Raw genomic sequence first — 20,507 nt, forward strand, 5'->3', positions numbered from 1 at the left:
AGAAGTAAAGATAATTTTGAAATTAGAAGAATGATCTCTATCAATTGGCTGGAGAAAAAATATATAGAAATTGTCTATAAAGACTACAGCTTATAAAAATAAATCAGAAAACTAATACCATAATTGATAGTAACCATCTTCTACTTTGCCTGCATATTTTCTAATTTAAACATCACTTGCTCAAATGAGCTGCCCCATTTATTTCTGGATAATAAAGGCTACAATTTTTTTTATTTATACTTTGTAGATCTCTTATTAATTGTAAAATTATTGAAGATGCAAATTCTAACTTTTAATTTCTGTCCCAATCTGTTCTTTCAAAGAATGGAAGTTGTTCAAAAGAAAAAAAGGAAGAAAATCAGGCTTGAATATTGCCTTTAACAATATCATCAAATCACTTAATCTCTCTAAGCATTAGGTAGACAAAATCTGTAAAACAGACCTGAAATTTGGGATCTGCGGGGATTAAATAAATTCATGTATGTAATTGTTCTGTACACATCACAGGTGCTTTTATTAACAACACTATATTGGACATCCATTGCTAAAAATCAGTATTGTTAGTTGATTCACTGAATAGTAAGTTCAATTGTGAAAAAACAATATGCCATTGCTAACACTAAGGTTTGAATATACATTAAAATTTACTTTTTTTTTTTAATACCACATTGGCAATTAGAGATGGGGCATCTAAGTTGTGAAAGCTATAAATTGTAGATAATGTAAAGAATATTTTACTCCTCTGTCTACATTTACTAGCTGGAACTACAAAGAGAGAGAGATTTTTTTTTTCCAGTATCGCTATATTAAATCATTAAGATGGTAAACTTAGTTGGTTTGAAATTAGGAGTTGATGGACTTTGATCCTTAGAACTGAATCCTTTTTCCAGTAGATGAACATTATCTCTGCAATCTTTGGTTCACTTGTAATTTAGTTGGCTATCACTTCCAACTCAGCTTCTTCTCTCACATTACCTTTTTCAGTTGGCAGTATCTCCAAAGGGACCACAAGTTCCTGAGGGCAGGGATCTGTCTTACTCATGCTGTTTAAATCATATCTCCTAACTCAGGGAGAGCACCTGCTTGGCAAATACTTTGTACTTAATATTTTCTTTAAACTACTAAAAGTAAACCCACACAGATTTGGATTTTTCATAAATCAAAGTCAGTGAAACTTGAATTGCTAACATATAACAAAAATTGTAAATATTAAAAAGAGTTAATTTTATTTCATTGATTTTCATCTGAGTTTGACATTAGTAATATATAAAAATATAACTATTAAAGAAAAATACATGTTTAAAATCAGCTATCTTTACAGTGAGTTGTGACTAGATAATATAAGGCAGGATTCAAAGTCAGGATTTTTTTAAACCCTTTTTGGAATAAAATAATTATCACCAGCTTTGCTGGGACCTTTTTGACTTAGGCAAGGTTACTTTGCTTGCTTTCATTGATTTCAAGATTAAAATAATACCCAGATTTTGAGTTTTCACTATTGAGTGAATGCTCCAGCCTCATTAATTCTGCTCAAACATTTTAGGAAGGAATGAGAAGATGAATCAAAATCTGTGACAAATGCTTATCTTTCAATTGATCTCTTGGTTGTGAGAGATACCCAAACATGGGGTTTATGCATAAATTTGGAAATATCCCAAATATTTAGATTTCAATAGTCAATAAAATGTACTTTAGGTTCTTTTGCACTCTGAATGCTGCTAATAAAACGTAAGTCAGGGGCTAGGGAGATCGCTCAGCTGGTAGAATGCTTGCCTCGCAAGTGCAAGGCCCTGAGTTCAATCCCCAGTACCGCAAAAAACAACAACAACAAAAAAAGTAAGTCAGAGGAAAGATCATATTTTACAATATATACAACAGCTTATTTCCTTGGGGATAATTTAAAATTTTGTGTAATACAATTTTATGTTACATATGATGTACTTATTTCTAGTTCATCTAAGCCTAGAAAGTAAAATCTGAGTACATTTCAGCACCACAAATAGATGATTAAAACACAGCTATACCCACTGCTCTATTACTTAAGAAGGAATTAGATACAAAAGTAAGTTACCATAAATAGTAAAAATATTTATGATTCAGTACTGAAGCACTACCGTGTTGTATCTTGTTCTATACCAAGCTTGCTCCTGGTTAGGTACAGGGTAAACAGGGCTCCTGTGGGAGGTTACAAAGCTGGAAGCATTTGGGTTTCAAAGGGAAGGACATTGAATATTCCACAATTACTACATAGTCTAACAGCTACCAGCTGTGCTCTGATAAGGAAATTGTGAAAGGCAATAATGCTTTTCCAAAATAAATTCTTCAAAAAGTAACTAAAGTCATGTTTAACATTCAAATTTAGGATTAAAACATGCAAATTAAAAGTACTAGAGTCAATGTATTGTTTATATGGTAATAAGTTTTTGAGAAATGAATACAGACAATGGGGATCAATCTGTTATAAAAAGTAAAGTTTTGCTGCCTGTGATTTTATAGCATGGTAATACAAAATGGAAAATTTAATATTTATTTTAGAGGTTTATAAAAAACTAAAGAAAAAAATGAGAGAATGGGTTTGCTAAACAAAAAAGACGAGAAAATACGAATTAATCTAAATTATGCTATGCAAGAATATTTAACATTAATGATGCTCATAACATTAAATGGAAAAGTTTATAAACAGAATACACTGTGAAATAAATTTGATATAAATATGAACTTACACATGCATAGGTTCCTTCCTATCAATGATCATCTTTGAGAGAATATAGTATGAAACTTTTAATTTTTTTCTGAAACATTTCCAAATATTTACTCAAGAGTAGAAAAAGAACCAATAAAACTGAACAGTTAAAACAACAGCACAGGGCTGGGGACATAGCTCAGTTGGTAGAGTGCTTGCCTTGCAAGCACAAGGCCCTGAGTTCAATTCCCAGCACCAAAAAAAAAAAAAAAACCAAAAACAAAACAACAGCACATTCTTTCTGTGGCTGTCCATAATCTGGAAGATTTATCAATTAACTCTCAAATTTTGAAAGAATATATCAATGTAGAATCTAATTACTGGGAGGGACCTGAAGAACCATTTAGGTGACACACAGTTCTTCCTCTTGCTGCCCTGGCTCTTCATCTCATGTTCATAAAACCTCCAACATGCAGTGATCTGGCCTTTGATTGAAATCCTCCACTGTTAGAGAAATCACAGCCCCTGAGCTGTAACAATTCTTAATAATTTAGGAACTATCTTTAAATGATGAGTGAATTTTCATTGTCAACACTTCTTACTGGTGAGGTGACATGAAAGAAATATGATCCTTCTTTCACATATACTGTAACTGAAGATAATTCTAATATATACCCAAGGTCTTGTCTTCTCTGGGATAAATGGACTGAGTTCCTTTAAGGCACTGTAGTTTCCTGGGGTGGTATGAATTTCCTTTATGGTCCTGGTTGCAGTTCTCTGGAAATTCCCTAGCCCAGTGTTTCTAAAACATGAGCATGCATCAGAATATGCCAGAGGGCTTGTGAAAACACTTATTGCTGGGTATTACTCCCAGAGTTTCTGATTTACTAAAAGTTCTAAATTTTCATTTTAAAGCAATTTCCTAGGAGATGCAGATGCTGCTCTTCTGGAAACCATGGTCTGAGATTTGCCGTTCTAGCCCTTTAATCCATCAACATCTGAATGCAGTGGTCTCCACATAGGCTGAACAATGTAGAAGACTTTGCTTCTCTGAGTTGAACTCTTATCAGTACAACCCCCAAATGCCATGAACTCCCTGGGCAGCAACATCGCAATAGTGTTTTGTAAAGGCTGTAGTTAACAATACCCTCCGATCCTTTCAGTAACTATTGCTAAAGATCCAGTTATTCTTTGTATTTTACCTATGTAACTGTATTTGGGTCCAAGTGGAAAAACAAATTTACCTTCAATAAAATCAAGTTTACTAGCTTTTAGAGTTGAATTGTCACTTAAAGACTGAATAAGAACTTTCAAAGAGATTCCAGAGGAGAAAGTGAAAAAGAGGGGTATAAGGGCTTCTGAATATATTGCATACCTGCACACAGCCCAGACACTGGGTAAAGGGTGTGAGCAAGACTTAACAACTGGCCTTGCTTTACTCCTCGAGCACAGGGCTCTCGCATAAAGTAGCAGGAAGGGCACCTATTCCAACCTACCAGCACAAAGGAATGTTTTCAATCATACAGAAGAAAGTACACACATCCTTCCTAGTAGGAGTCTTAGGTTTGGATCTAGAACATTATGAGGTGTTTGTAGAGGACTCTAGGCTTTGTTAAGGTATGACTGGCCTGTCCAGAATAGATGGTTCACGTAGAGCAGGGGGCACTACTACTTTGCCAAAAGAAATCTTATAATGTCTAAAATAGAAAACAGATAAAAGAAGAACCAGAGTCATTCCCCCACTTGACTTCCCCTCTTTGATCCTGAGGGAGTCATGGGCGCCAATAGAGAAACAACTGGAATCGGAGAACTGCAAACTCTAGAAAAGGCTGGAAAGCTGGACTCAACTCTATTGTGCAGGAAACTGAATGCTGGACAAGGAAGTGGGCTTGATTAGGAGATTAATGTATCATTAAGAAAACCCAACCTCTGTTTGTAAGGGAACTATCCTGTGCCTTTAATTAGGGAAAACTGTTTTCTCAAGCAAATCAAATCTTAATAATTCTTAGAAAACATTTATCATTATACTGAACCATGACTGCACAGACTGAGCAGTGAAAACCACAGGAGTAAAATTTACCTAGGTTTAAGATTGGCAATAATCTTTGTTGACCTCTTATGATTCTGAAACTACAGACTTGAGCTTCAGCAACCACAGAGAATTATTTCAGTACACTCAATTCTTAGGTGAAAAACTGCTGCCAAGACTCTTCCACTTTCTTTAGTTAGTACTATTTCTTATATACTTTGCAAAATGATATTCATTGCCAAAAGAAACCTTTATTTCCTGTGACACTGTGTAAAATAACAAAAAAATAATCTTCTCTGAAAAAGAGGAGAAATTGATACATGTGGCTTTAAACTGAATAAAATCTTGTCACAATGGAGGTCATGAAGGATCTGGTATAGACTAAAAATTGTCATGTTAATGATATAAAAGATTGAAAAAGGGAAAAAAGTTTCAGTATTTTTCTGAGAAGTATGAATATCAGGAGATGTTATCATTCTTGGAAATATAATCAATATACTTCCATAAGATGGGGACAAAAGAATCAAAACATTCCAAGTGATACCACCACTGTGTTCCCACGTGAGTCTCATGCTCTAGGTTGGGCATGACTGCTGATGAGCTCCCAGGCAGTCAAGCAAAAGCAAAACAGGCAAATCTACAAATAAAATGATTTATATAACCCTCATTTTATTAAATACAGGGGGCATTTTCAATTTGAAGTATTTTACATATTTATGTATTTATTTATTTTAAAATAACATTTTGGTACCAGGGATTGAACCCAAGGACACTTACCCACTGAGTGACACCTCCAGTCCTTTTTATTTTTTATTTTGAGGCAGGGTCTCACTAAGTTGCTTAGGGCTGCACTAAGTTGCCGAAGCTAGCTTTCAGCTTGTAATCATCCTCCCTTAGCCTCCTGAGCTGCTAGGATTACAGGTGTGTACCACCATGCCTGGTTGATGTACTAATTTATTTTAGTGATTAATCTTGAGATGTGGTTTATGAAGATTTTATATAAAAAGACAATGAACACTGTAATTAAGACAAAGAGGTAAAATATTTTATAATTAATTCTTCTGATACAGGTCAAAGTGCTTATCTATGTAAAATGTTTTAGTTTCTGCAAAGCTTTACTTTAAAAGAAACAACATTGAACTTCATCTACTGGGGCTTAAGTCACATCTAGGAAAGGTGATTGATGTGTTGTAGGAACCCAACTAGACTATGCAGAACTAACTTAAGTTTCATAAATGCTTAACTAAGATTTAGAATGACAATATCATGTTAGTTAAAGTCCGTGTATTAGAAAAAAGATTTGATTAAGTGAAAAAAAGTAGCAAAATGTATCAGTGTGTTTACATAGATCATGAGTAAAAGACTAAGCATTTGACCATATTTTCTGCCTGGCACAGAAGGCTTAGCTCACTTGCTCTTCGGGAGCATCCACTGAATCTGTAGGCTACCTGAAGGCGGGAGACATCTGATACAGGGATGAAACAGTGGATGACTAAATATTTACTAATGAAAAACGAAACCACTTTTCTCATTGAGGTGTACAGGTAGTAACTGAAGAATAAACTGAGAACTTTAAAAAAAGCTTTCAAGATTTATCTAATATGGAAATGTAAGGTGATTGTTAAAATCTTCACCCTACATTTTACCAAACCAATCCAGGAGGCAAACATTTCAGAGCACAGATCACAGAATTACTAATAGGTAATACCAGCAGATCCAACATAAGTGAATGTATGCATATTATTTTCTTTTTCCCAATAATTCTGATTAATGCAAGCAGATAGTTTATTAAATCTCTTCATTTTTATTCCTCCTATTAACTTCAGAAATTTAAATATATAGATAAAAATGTATTAGTTTTCTCAAAGACCAATAATTTGAGCAGATACACTGAAACATTAAAAATATCAACAAAATAAAATGCAGATATTCGAAAAAACTTACTGATTCATGTGATAACACTGTAATAAACCAAAATCTTATGTTTCGAATAAAATTGTCACATTAAGAATATCTTGTAAAATTTTAAGACTTTTAGGGAAAAAAAAAGCATTATGTTGGAAATAGGGAGGAGGGAGCTTAAATTTTCAGTCCTCGATTAGCTGAACCACTAAGTCATTCTAATTTTTAGGGATGCCTTTTTTTCATTTTTTTGGAATAGGGATTGAACCCAAGGGTGCTTTAACACTGAGCTACCTCCCCCAGCTCTTTTCATTTTTTATTTTGAGACAGGGTCTCAGTAAGTTGCTGAGGTTGGTGTCAAACTTGCAATGCTCCTGCCTCAGCATTCCAAGTTGCTAGAAATACAGCCACCATGCCTGGCTAAAGGTGTCTTTTGCAACCCAAATAAATAGAAGTGTTATTTATATTGGATGAACTCTATAGCACTATTTGTAAATCCTATGACACCTTATTGTTCTTGCCGTCTTTGTACATTTTTGGCATTGAATCAACTGACAAAACTGTTCAGTTGCTACTCTCGCCACTAAGAAGCTTTTCTACGTGGGTGGTAGAGGCTTCGGAATCAATAACATAAATTTTATAGTATGATCTTAGAAATACTTTTGCTTTAAGTGAAAAGTTTTCTTTGGCTTTTTTCCCTCTTACCTGAAGGAAGAAGGAAAAGGTCCTGTCCTGAGGATGGCCGGCTACTGGAGCCAGAAGGTTTTGAATGCTCTATGAGACTATGCCTCGCAGGAGGTGGAGGAGGTGGGAGGGATGGGGGGAGGGCATCAAAAGCATCTTCACCTGCATTTAAGAAAGGTCAATATCAACAGCAGAACTTCATTAATCAAAACACAATGTCAAGCAAAAGCAATGATTGATTTTTCTCTTGCTGCTTATAAAGAACTTCACTTGCAAGGTTTATCCAGAAGTTCACTGACTTTGATAATGGGATCTAATTATTTTGTGGGAGTGTTTGGAAACACATACACACATTCAAATACGCCCATGCAAACTTTTCAAACCTCCCAGGTCTTTCTATAAAAAGCAATACTGTAGGTTATAAAATAGCTCATGGTTCCTTTGGAAGTTTTATAGTATTAGGAAAGTAGAACTTGGAACTAAAAATTATTATCATCACACCACAAAACAATTCTTTGCAACAAAAACAGTTCATAACTTCTAATTAGAAAATCTTCCCATGCACATATAATTTAATGCCACAGATTGGATTATTCCATAAAGTTTGTTTCGCTGGATTTTAATTCATTTCAAGTAATGTTCCAAATATTTGATTAACTGTCATAATATAGAAAATACACTTAGAGCAGAAGATTAAAATATTTTTAATCTAATTGCTATCTCTAAAGAACAGTTCAATATGAATTTCCCTTTTGTGGTCTGAAAGATTACATCTTTTCATTTTTCAGTTTTAAGAAGTATAAAATATTATAATATGGTTTTATTTCTACTTACTTTTCCCTGCCATGCCTTACTACTTTACTTATATTTTCCCTCATATTGATTCTTCAAGAAAATGGAAGTGCACTGTATGGCATTTCTAAAGCTACCTCAAATACTCTGAGAATAAGACAGGGTGTAATCACCTACAGGTTCCAATGATAAAATCCATAGGTATTTAAACATAAAGGCATACTGAAAAAAGAATTTTTCCATTCACTGAGTCTATCTTGAAAAATTATTCAGAATACTTTCTTAGATTATCATAAATATTTTTTTAATTAAAAATATTTAAAATGGGCACAGTGGCACATGCCAGCAACTTCAAAGGCTGAGTCAAGAGAATCACAAGTTCAAAACCAGCCTCAGCAACTTAGGGCGGCCTTAAGCAAAATAAGAAATAAAAAAGGCTGGCTTAGTGGGTAAGTGCCCCAGGTTCAATCCCTAATATCAAAATAAATAAATAAATAAATAAATACATAAATTTAAAGACATGGGAGAGAAAGCTTTGTTATTATAATCTTTTGTGGTGACACTGTCATATTCAAATCTTTTTTTAACTACTAAATATCACACACCATACTATGCAAGTGAGTGATGTGAAGATTAAAATTGTGTCTCTTGTCTCAAGGAGTTTACATACCATGAAAGGAGGGGAAAAGTGTTCAAAATGGTATGATTCACATGTAAAAATGGTTTGTCCCATAAGAGAGATGCATGCATTGGAAGAAAGGAGAGGAAAATGTAGACAAGTGGCACATAGTGAAGTGCTAAAGAACGGGAATCCTGGAATATCAGAGGGTTCAAAAACATTTATTCAGGAAATGCAAGGATGGGGTCTTCTAAGCACAGTGAATAGTAGGAACAAAGAATGAGAAGCACAAGCAAAGCCAGAGGGAGGCTTAGGTCAAAAGATGTGTTGCAACACCAGCATTCTCCAATTAGGCAGTCATTGTCCTTATATGGCTATTTAATTTTAAAAGAATAAAATTCAGTTTTACAATCCCAAACATATTCATATATAGACCCTTTACATCCCCACAGAAAGTTCTACTGGACAGTGCTGATCTAGGTCATGAAGACTGGGGTAAAAGGTCAAAAACAGTGTATAGGAAGAATCGGAAGAAGAAAAACAATATGGGTCACTAATCTGTAATCACTGTGGGTGAGAATGAAGACCCAAACTACAAAGGGCACGGAAGTAAAAGACATTGCAATTGTGCAATTCAAAACACTGTTTAATGATGTTCCTGAGAAAAGAGAAGGTTCCTTTCATATTTCTTGTGGCCTAATCGTCATTTCAGAGAAACTTACCATTATTTTTTACATTATGGTGAAACTGTTATTTTATTTTATTTTTTTTATTGTAAACAAATGGGATACATGTTGTTTCTCTGTACATGGCGCAAAGGCATACCATTTGTGTAATCATAAATTTACATAGAGTAATGTTGTTTGATTCATTCTGTTAATTTTTTGAAGCCATATGTCATCCTCTAAAATTATGAACGCTTTCTCCCTTTATTAATTAAATTAACAGTGACACTGGGACTGCCAATTTCCACATAAATACACACCTAGATTCACCTCCACCTGTATTCACACAGATACACTCTAATATGTAATTCTTATAATTTGACACAAAGAAATTGAAATTCTCTGTGTTATACTTGTAACAGATTACTCTTGGTTTTCTATAAACAAATACATAATTTTATTAGTGTAAGTGGGACTGGGTCATTTCATGCTAAAATACAGATAAGTTCACATTTATTAATAATTATACACTTCCAGAAAATATCGAAACTTCAAATCATCACCTCAAAGTTCTAGAACACAAGGGCATGGGGGTGAACAAGGCTCTGGTGTTTTTAGGGGAAAGACAACTTGATAAAACACTGCTGATGGCCAGCTCTTTTATCATAACTTTTCCTTTTTTTTAAAGTTTTTTAAAAAAAGTACATAGTAGAATGTAGTTCTGAAATAATCTAGGCTTACTGTCTTGCTCTGATTATAAAAGTGATGCATCATAGAATGTTCAGATACAGAAAAATTTAAATGCCACAAAAATCACCTGCAATTTCACAACTTAAAACCATTTTCTATACCACTACTTTACTCATCTGAATGCAGTAATGGTCACGTAAACTTGGCAGCCACCATCACCTAGAGAATCCATTCTATTTTCAGGCTAGTTCACAACCCAATGAGTCTGCATTATGTCGAACTCTAAATTCTGATGATGCAGATAGGGGGAGAAGAGGTGAGAGGGGGTTATTTAAAATTTTTTTAAAGTTTCAACCTAATGGAGGGATGAGAAGATCATAATCAGAGGGCGTCCTGTTGAGTGAAGAACCATGCTTTGGATTGTCCCGAGTTGGAGGCCTGGCAGGTGGTAATGGCACTGGATCAGAGGCTGAATCAAAAACATCTCCTAGAGGATAACACAAAACCTTAATGTATTTTCAGTATAGTAAGGGCTTGGAATTTTGCCTTTAAATTCTGACCATTAAGATATAGATTGCAATGTCGAACATATGCCATACGTACCCTTTACATATATGCCTAAGTCAGGGACATTTGATTTCTTCACCTCTGAAGATGTACCATGTGTTCCATTCAGGATACAATGGCCATTATCACAAGACCTAAAGTAGAGATAGGAGGGCGAAAATCATATAAGGATTTCAAAGACCCTTTAAAAATCACTGGGGTCAGGCACAGGGAACTAGTATTCCTGGTCATATAAAAGTCTGAAACTAAATATACTGTCTTTTCTGGAAAAAGCATCAGTGTTGGTATCTAGATACCTTTATTTTAAAAATCAGAAGTAAATGTCTTGTGGAAGACAATTCATCTTTCTTAAACTGAAACCAAGAAATACAAGGGCTACAAAAATTGTCAATACCCTAAATGCATCTGTGAAATTAACATGTTTTTTGGAAGAGTTCAGCAACACCTGGTCAGGTATTTGTAAAACAGAAGCATGTGCAAAGGCCAAAAAAAAAAAAAAAAAAAAGAAAAAAGAAAAAATCCATATCAGTTCCATTGACTTTGTTTTTTGTTCATGGTATTTAATATATATTTCTGTTGCTATCTTGAGTTTTCCTTCAAACAGAAATAAACTAGAGCCCATAAAAAGAAGGAAAATTATTAAAGTTTCCATAATTCCACTAAAATTCCAACAGTATATTCAAAGACCTAGAGCCTGTAATACTACTTCACTAGTGCTGTGAACAAAACTCTGGCTCTCTGACCCTGTGGGAAAATAACAACCTGAGTGTTGGGTATACAGCAAGTATTTTAATCTGACTGTACATAAAAGTTAATAATCACTACAAGAGTTTGTGGTTGGCATTCATACTTTTGGAATCAAGACTATGACCACAGTGGATAAAACTGGGTCATGGAAGATAGCAGTGAAAAGAGGAGTGCTTTTTGCCTTCAGCATCTAGCTGTGTAACAACCTTCCAACAAAGAGCTATAGAAAGCAAAGTTTACATTTTACTTTCCACTGAATTATTCTGAATTCTTAGAGCAAAGTAAAAGTACATACATAATGGAGGAGATATAGTGGGTATTTGAATAGATATTGCAAGAGTGCTTCATCTGAAATTCATTTCTATTCTCTCCGGTGGCCACTTCTCTTTAAGGAGCCAGATATGGTTCATTTAAAAATAGTTATCATGTATTGAATCTTCATAATAATGATGGATTTTTACTGAAACTGAACTGAATTATTCATTTACTGTTTCACTTTTTCCACATATTGACAATTTTCTTCTCCTGATGTTCCAAAGAGGGAAAACACACAGGGAAAGGAAGTGTTAAGCTTAAAGAGCACTTTGGAGAGGACATAAGAAGATACTTCATCCATCAGCTTTCAAGAAGAAATTAGATAAAGAATCCACTCCAATTAAGTTTAGGAATTATCAACATTTATTACTTCTCTATAATGGTAGAAAGATGGTAATGATGGTTATAATTCAAATTTATTTTCAGGATTTGGGAGGCCTGCCACCAAAATCTCATCCACTATGATGTGACAATTAAAATTTAATGTCTTAAAATTACACTCCTCACTACTCCAAAAATGAAAAAAATAAGACTCCCAAGAAGACCAAAAAAGCTTATCCAATTTAAGTTTTTAAAAATTACTACACGTTTGTAAGAGCAAAAGGAACTGAAAATTATAACAATTCATATGCGATGAGAAGGAATAACTTTTTTCTCTAATAGATCAGTAGACATTCGGTCCTTCTGATATAACAAATTGCCTCCTAGTTATTTCTTTGTCTTCTCAATGATATTATTTTATCAACAACTGTCTTAAACACCAGCAATTAGCAAGAAGTACACTGATTCTTGCTTTGAAAAACGAAGCCCTGGAATGCAGAGTGTTACTAAGCCAGGTTAATAATTCTGCAGAGTGCTGATAATTCTAACCAGCATCACTTATTAAGACAAACCTAAGGTTAAAATGAAGATTCGCTTCTCTTACCCTTTTATTTCATTTTCTACCTCAGTGAAATACTTGAAGAAAAGCATTAAACACTGTTAAGTATTTTCATCTGAAAAGAAGGGAACACTCCACTCATACATGCTTTCGGACGACTGGCTTGACCTCAAAAGGAAATGACACACTAAATGAAGATGGCTCAGAGGGCTAGTGTTCAACTGCTCTCCCACCCTGTCAGGCAGGAGACCCCAGCAGCATCTGAGCCCTATTGTGTGTGTCCAGCACAGTTCCAGAAATGATACAAAAGGGAAACTGGAGCTAGAGAGTTTGTCTTAAAGATGAGATTGGATTACTGAATACCTTTTATGTGCCAGATATAAAGTACAGAAATATTACTAGACCATAGATTAATGATTCAGTTATATACATGTGAAATCATGTATACAGACAAATAATATTTCTATACACAGCGCCCATTACTAGTAATTCTTATATACCTCAAAGTGGCTGCTACTTCAATGATCTAGAATATTCCCAGTATAGAGAGAAAAATGAACAACAGAAGGAACAACAAAACCTTCTTTATAGTCTTATCTAATCAAAGGAAAGGTAAAATAGAACTTGATAAAAAAAATAAAAACAGTTAAGGAAAACAATTTTAGGTTTTTTTTCCATTTCTACACGATGTTAATAGAAGTTGTAGCATATTGAGAAGGGAAATAAATATGAATTATATTGACCTTCACATCATGAAGAAAAATTCTAAGGAAGGTTGGTATAATACTTAGTATTAGTTTCTAAGCACTAATTTTTTCTTTATATGTGCTTGGAACTGATAAAATACATTAAAACAGTTTATTGAAAATGCATGAATTAATCATAATTATATAAAATATATAACCACATTACAGTAGTTTTTTTTTTTTTTGGAAGAGGGCAATGAAATGTTCCATTATGTTAGTTTTCTCCTTAAAAGCCATACAAAAAATACTGTACAGGAAAAGGAGGCTTTGAGCAGGAAATCAGTAATTTTAACTCAAAACATGTGATTCAACTATATAAAAATGAACCCCACAAATGATAATGCTTATGCAGATGTAAGATGGTACAAAGCTTCCCATTTGCTTACCTAATGGAAGTTTTTACATTATGACAATGAGATGGTTGTGCATTCGGGGGAACAGGATGGGATGAAGGAATCTTGTATTCATCATCATCTTCCTCTCCTAGTTCTCTTGTTTTCTCTGTAAGAGAATTTGCTAACGGACCAATACACCTACCAAGGGAAAAAAATCGAACCTAATTTAAGCATGATACATATTTGAAACATAAACTCTGATATGATAAAATCAAAGAAGCTACAAAGTCACTTACATTCATTTTTCAATTACAGAGTAACATCAGGGGAGTTGTTCATATACTAAATAGAAATGCAAAGGACTTTTAATGTTTGGTTAAGACTTTCTTGCCAGGATTATAGAATTCTCAGACTTGATAATTTTAAATGACACAATAAGCAAAAAACAGTAATCTGTCAAATAAGGGAGAAGATCTTGGCGTTATAAGAGAAAATACACAAAATATTCAAACCAAAGCTATTAAATATTAACATTTTGTCCCATTTTAACTAAAATGGGTAAGATGACAAGAATATATGTATCATAGTTTTATGTTACTGAAGTCTCCTTTGAAGAGTCAAACTTTGTCTCTTGTGAATATTATCTGTAGTTGAAGAAAATCCAGTTAATTCAATGAAACTAAACTCCCCTGTGAAATAATTCAAGCTACAGGGTTTTTTTTTTTAACTACTACCAACAACTAAGAACTAAAAATGAATGGAATAATTAGACCAGATAATAAGAGAACTTGTTAAGGCTTTGGAACACATTACTAACTTGATTTCCCTGGTTAAATAAAAGAGAACTAAAATGATTAAGTATCTAATACCAAAAGAAAATTGCAAGCATTTTACTTATCCTTTTGGATACGTAAAACAAACAAACAAACAAAAAGTATTATTTTCCATAACTGTTGCTAATGAAATTTAATCTAACCTTTTTTGGTGCCACAGAAAAATATTTAAGGAGAAAAGCACAAACCCAATCTTGCCAAGCATAAGACAATGGTAATACATATGGATCTATATCTTTTTTGTTGATCATAATGGACCGCATGATAAACTCTCTACCAAGAAAGAAAAAAGAAAAGGAGAGGGAGGAATGAAGAAAGAAATGGAAAGAATGAACCAAAAAACTCCCAAACCAACAAGGAACCGCAATTTTGCAGCACCTTCTGTAGAGGGAGCAAGAGGCCTTTGGTACACAAAACTATGAAGCCTAGGATGAATTTTCATTTGACTGCTTCTTACCACAGGTTACTTATCCCTTACCTGAAATGCTCAGAACCAGAAGTGTTCTGAGATTTTTTTTTTTTTTTTGAATATTTGCAAAGACTTTTGCAGCTGAGCATTCTTAATATCATGCTCAAAAAGTTTTGCATTTTGGAGCATTTCAGATTTTCACATTAGTGATGTGCAACCTGTAGTTAGAACAGGGGAAAAAAAATGGAGGCGGGGTGGTTCTTTGTGCTCATTACAGGAAGATATTTTGAAACCCCTAAGGGTTTCAAGTTTCAACCACATATTTAAGTCTCTAGAAAGTTCGGAGATCAAAGAAAAAAAAAATCTGTCCTAAGATTTTTCAAGTTTATTTTTACCCTTTGAAGAATTTTTCAATACTGATCTTTGCATTTTCATTTGTTAGAGCTAGGTTGAAATTTAAATGACAGTTAATGGTGAGATGAAAGCACAGTGTTGCAGTGTCCGAAGGTCTACTGTCACAGCCAAGAGCACAAGCTAAGAACCTCAAGAATCACCAACTATGGTTTAACCTTGGAAGATTTACTTCCCAAATGGAGGCAGATAGGTCCATGGGCTGTAGAATAGTAATGGCATTAGAGCAGGGTTTTAAAACATTAATTTTTCACAAGTACTTGTACACATAGACATCGATTCAGCTGTCTCAGGGACCAGAATAGGTTCTATTACAAAATGAAATGAATGCCATGTAAATATTTTCCATGTCCTTACATACTTTCATTCATAATGCACCATTTTTTCTATGCTACTCAAGCATATACTGCACAAAAGGAAAAGGAAATATTTTGATCAACTATTCAACAACCCCATCAATGTCAGTAATGTTCTAATATCTGTAGGTTACTTCCAAAGATTCAATAGCTTACAAAGAACATTTCATTATGAGTCAGTGAACAATTTTTAAAATAACACCTGTTTTAGCTAATTTTATATTTTCTTTAATGATAGAGAATTCTGTGTATGTAAATTTCTTCTACTCTTTCCCTGTGCTGCAAATCAACTGATTAAGTATTCCTCAAAAGAATGAAAAGCAAGCCTCATCTAATATTTTATTGAATAATAAGGACTAACTACTAAAACTTACTAGTCAAGGATTGATAACTTAAATGGATTTTGGTGAATTCTATTTAGAAATGAAAAAAAAACATGTCAAGTGGAATTTGTACATAAATATGACAAATAGCATAATTACAAAATATATTCCCATTTATCACCATTTTAGTAAAGTTCTAAAGTTTCAGATTTTGTTTTTCAATATAAAATTCTTCTTTAATTATAATATTCTGTTTGATTAAAAATAAGTCAATTAATAAGACTATCAATCCAGCAAATTTTTTCATTATATATTTATGAAGAATAATCCGAAAGGAGAAATTAAACGCAGTTTCTACCACAAATGGAAACAGAAGACAAAGGTAAAAAAGTATAAAGGAGTTTCTGTGAAATATTAAACACAAAGTTCATGTAAAAAAATCACACTATTTGTGTGCTAGGGTAGGCTAGGGTAGTGGCTCCTTGGTATAGTGCTTGCTTAATACATGTGAGGCACTGGCTTCAATCCTCAGCACCACATAAAAAAAGAAATAAAGGTAAAAAAAAATTACAGTATTACTATTGCAATTGTCTGTGGGACTTTTTTCTCCTTCAATAACTAAAAAAAGTAGGCTCAATTTTACTTGCAAATAAATAAGTGCTAAAACAATTAGACTTATAATTATTCAGTATTTCCTCATATATATATTTCTTTGGCAGTAGAAAATAATTCTAACTTATAGAACATGGGAAAATTTCAGTTTTTTATTTAACTCATGGAACATTTTAAGGACAAATCAAATTTGGATGGGCCCAACTTAAAGAGACCAAGTAAATCATGCTGCCATTTACATCTAGTTTATAAAACTACTTCACTAGTTTTATATCATCATCATACATTCCTTCTGTGTTCTGTTACGGTGGCTATCATTCCTGAGGCTGGTAATGCATAGGAACACACATTCTCAAACATGCAAAACCATCCTCCCTGCAACATACTCATTTGTTGAATTCATCACTGTGCATTGGTTATTGAAGCCTTCCATGCAACATGTTCATTGTTTACATGAGTACACTGGAAGTACACCAAGAAACATGAATTTTCAGGGCAGCACAGGGAAATGTTTTATAATGCTGTACTTAATTAGAAACTTACATTTCAAAACTAAACACTTGGGCTGAGAAGATAGCTCAGTTGGTAGAGTGTTTGCCTTGCAAGCACAATGCCCTGGGTTCAATCCCCAGCACCGCAAAAAAAAAAAAAAAACCCAAAGAAACAAACAAAAACAACAATAACAACAAACAAACAAAAAAACTAAACACTCATAAATGAATTCCTCCAGGTACTTTATATGCCTGGGGTGAGGCATATAATCTGATGAGGGGTGAACTTCTGAATCTCCTATCAGCTTGAACCCTTGTAATTTATATCTTGAACATCATCATTTCCAAGTGGTTTTCTTTTCTAAATTGTATAAATTCTGCCACCTCAATTATTCCATCAACTTTCCCAGAAGAAGAAATAAGCATAAACATTCATTTATTATGCATATGTGAAACTCCTATTACACTGATGTATAAACTCAAATGATTTCTTTGTACCTCAATTAATCTTTCCATAATGTGTATTTAGTATATGTCCATTCATTGATGTTGTGTTTTCTATAGACTATACTATGTTAATCTTCTACTTCTGTTTTGAATTGCAAAACGTTTAAGGGTCCTTGAGTTCACTAAACTTTCTAATGGTATGCAAGTACCTGAGGACTTACAAGCTTTTTAGACAAAAATAATGAATGGCTATTAGAGAAATAAATATGAGCAAGTCAATAGGCAAAAAAAGATCAGTCATTTCTAGTTCAGAAATTGTGATACTGTTTGGCTTGTTTTCTAAATATATGAATCTCTTTTCTCAATAATATCTGAAGGTAAGGTGATAAAAATATTTTTTATTAGGATCTTGAGAGCTTGTCATAAACATTATTCCACATTTCTTGTGCTACACTATTCCAATCCAAACAAGGAAATATGCCTAACTCAGAGAGATCATAACCCAGAAAAGAGGTAAAACAAAATATAGCAATATCTGAAATGATTACTGCATGACTGCCATATATATAAATCATTGCCTCAAAATATTAGAGTGAGTTAAATATATATGCTAATTTTGAAGGTTCTTCATTATATTGAGAAAAGTCAGTGTGGCTTACCATTAAGTTTTAAGATAAGGTTTAATTATAAGCAATTTCATTGACTAGAAACTAGAAAAACACCTGATGTCGCTTTGCACTTGTGTTCTGTCCTATGTCAACATCTCACACATTTGGAATACCTGGCAACAGTTCCCTTGCTTTTGGGGGGTTTCTATTTAAATGTTCCTCTTTCGGAAGGTTCTTTCTTTAGGACCTCATTGAAAGCAAAAACTCTCTTATTAACCTCCCTCTGCTTATTTGTCCTCCCAGGACTCACCACTAGCTGGCAAGATACAATATACTTATTTGTTTACTTTCTGTTCTTAATGAGACCATAAATTCCAAAGAGGATTTTATCTTGTTCTTAGTGAATCTCCAGTCAGTATAGTAACTAGATGAAAACAGAATATCGAGACAAAATTTGGATTCTGCGCTCATGGATCCTAAAACATCAGTAGCTTATCTGTTTATAAAAAGCATAACAACAATCGATAATACCATCTTTAATAACAAAAAAATTTTTTACAAAAATACAAACCAAATAATACTGATTCATAGATACTTGAAAACTTATGATAAATATGCCAGAAGTACAAAAGGTCTACTTCTATATGACAAGACACAAGAAAAATATTCTTATAAATACTCCATTTATGTATAATCTATCAAAATGTATAAATGCATTCTACTGTCATGTACAACAAATCAGAACAAATAAAAAACACATAAAAAGAAATGATATTCCTCAGTACTCTAGAACATTATCTAGAACTAATTACTTCAGTATTACTTTAATAATGTCTGTTAGTCTGCCAGTTTATAATGCCCAATTAAAGAAAAAATTGAACTCTTTAGTTTCATTTAGTTTAATTTAAAAAATCCAATTATTTCAACATAAATATAAATTAGTAAACACATAATATGAAATACAAAGTAAAAATAATCCATGATTTTTATTCTTCCTCTAAAAACTAAATATTACACGTTTAAAGCATTTACTTAAAACTTCATATTTATAGCTGTGTCAATGATGTTATTAAATAGAAACCATTAAGAAAAAACATTATTTCAGAAAATTAGGACTATCTATAAAACAATTACAATTTCTGTTCACTTTTACAACAATTTTTTTTAGAAATAAATTCTACATTACTGTAGGTATCAACATAAATTGCCTCAGCAAGTCATATAATTACAAAGATGAAGTTTAGCCAGAAAGGAAACCTTATCACAAATTATCCTCTACCATTAAGTAAATGGAGATCAGAATAACAGTATCAAATATTTAACAAATACACTTCAATAAATATTAATCAATGTAGTATAAATTAAACGCTAAATGCTAGCTCTGATATTGCTGAATTTAACCTTGAGATTTTCACCATGTGGGATAACTGAAAAAGATTTTGCATCAGTCTGATGTTGAAAAACACAGTAACACAGCATTGGGTACCTTATTGTCCAACCCAACATCCCTATTTCAGTACGTGATATTTTGCTAAGACTTTTTGTTCTATGGTCCTCCAAGAATGTATTTGTACTCTGGTTGTACACTCCAATGAAGCCAAAGCTGACAGATGATGATGATGATGACACCCAATGTTATAATAATGTTAAAATAACATTAATAATAATATTGTTGGTAGCCATTAATCCAACTTATAAGGGTTTCAAGAATAGGTTATGACCACCCAAGTATAAATGAACACTCATGCTTCCAAAATTTCTACATAATTAGTGCTATTAATAAAACTTAAAAAGCATATTGTGTAAAACCTAAGAAGTGGCCTCTCAAAAGGGTTTGAGAGATTATTTAAGTTAAACTGATCCTCTCATTAATCAGATAGAGAAGTGAAGTCCAGAGAACTTGAACTTCTTCAAAGTAAGACAAATACTTTATACTATAGCAAAGTCCAGAAAACAGTCTGATTTTATTCTACTCTTTACTTCAGAATCCCATGCTGGTTTCATAATAAACAGTGCATAAACAATTTAAAAAAATGCTTACAATTATACTAATGTTTGTGACAAAGGAGGGCATAAAATTATCTCTACAATATTATCTAAATGGTGCTAAAATATCTAAATTTAAAACTGTCAAAATGATAACTTTGGACATTGATATATATGATATGCATATGTGTTGTTTCTTTTATATAATTTACATAGTTCCTGCAATGATCAACTGCTACCTATAGAGTCAGAAACAAAAAGGGGAAAAATAAGTGTGCCATTAAAATCTAACACATTTATTACTAATTATGGCTAATTTGCAGCATGCAAAATAGAACACTAATGTGCTATTACATATACATTGTTAAAATACTTCT

General features: G+C 33.1%; 1 protein-coding gene and 2 long non-coding RNA genes across 9 annotated transcripts in view; 1 reads left to right on the top strand and 2 right to left on the bottom strand.

Annotated features, from left to right (window-relative positions):
• Window positions 1–20,507, bottom strand: part of CBLB (Cbl proto-oncogene B) — a 207,877-nt gene that overhangs the window by 19,455 nt on the left and 167,915 nt on the right. For 5 of the 7 annotated variants that reach the window (XM_079100816.1, XM_079100818.1, XM_079100817.1 and 2 more), the window contains 4 exons: window positions 13,706–13,852; window positions 10,668–10,765; window positions 10,420–10,551; window positions 7,320–7,460 (listed from right to left, as the gene is read on the bottom strand). In XM_079100816.1, the coding sequence (XP_078956942.1) occupies window positions 7,320–7,460; window positions 10,420–10,551; window positions 10,668–10,765; window positions 13,706–13,852 (518 nt within the window). The remainder of the gene's footprint in view (window positions 1–7,319; window positions 7,461–10,419; window positions 10,552–10,667; window positions 10,766–13,705; window positions 13,853–20,507) is intronic. The other 2 variants (XM_079100820.1, XM_079100822.1) reach the window with 1 other exon arrangement.
• Window positions 4–7,306, bottom strand: LOC306637923. Its single transcript, XR_013757311.1, has 3 exons — window positions 6,347–7,306; window positions 1,827–6,308; window positions 4–1,718 (listed from the first exon to the last, which is right to left on the bottom strand). It is a non-coding gene; the product is annotated as an uncharacterized lncRNA (long non-coding RNA).
• On the top strand, window positions 17,266–20,366 carry LOC306637921. Its single transcript, XR_013757309.1, has 2 exons — window positions 17,266–18,345; window positions 18,376–20,366. It is a non-coding gene; the product is annotated as an uncharacterized lncRNA (long non-coding RNA).

This window comes from Sciurus vulgaris (genome assembly GCF_902686455.1).
Source record: "Sciurus vulgaris genome assembly, chromosome: 10".
Classification (NCBI taxonomy): Eukaryota; Metazoa; Chordata; class Mammalia; order Rodentia; family Sciuridae; genus Sciurus; species Sciurus vulgaris.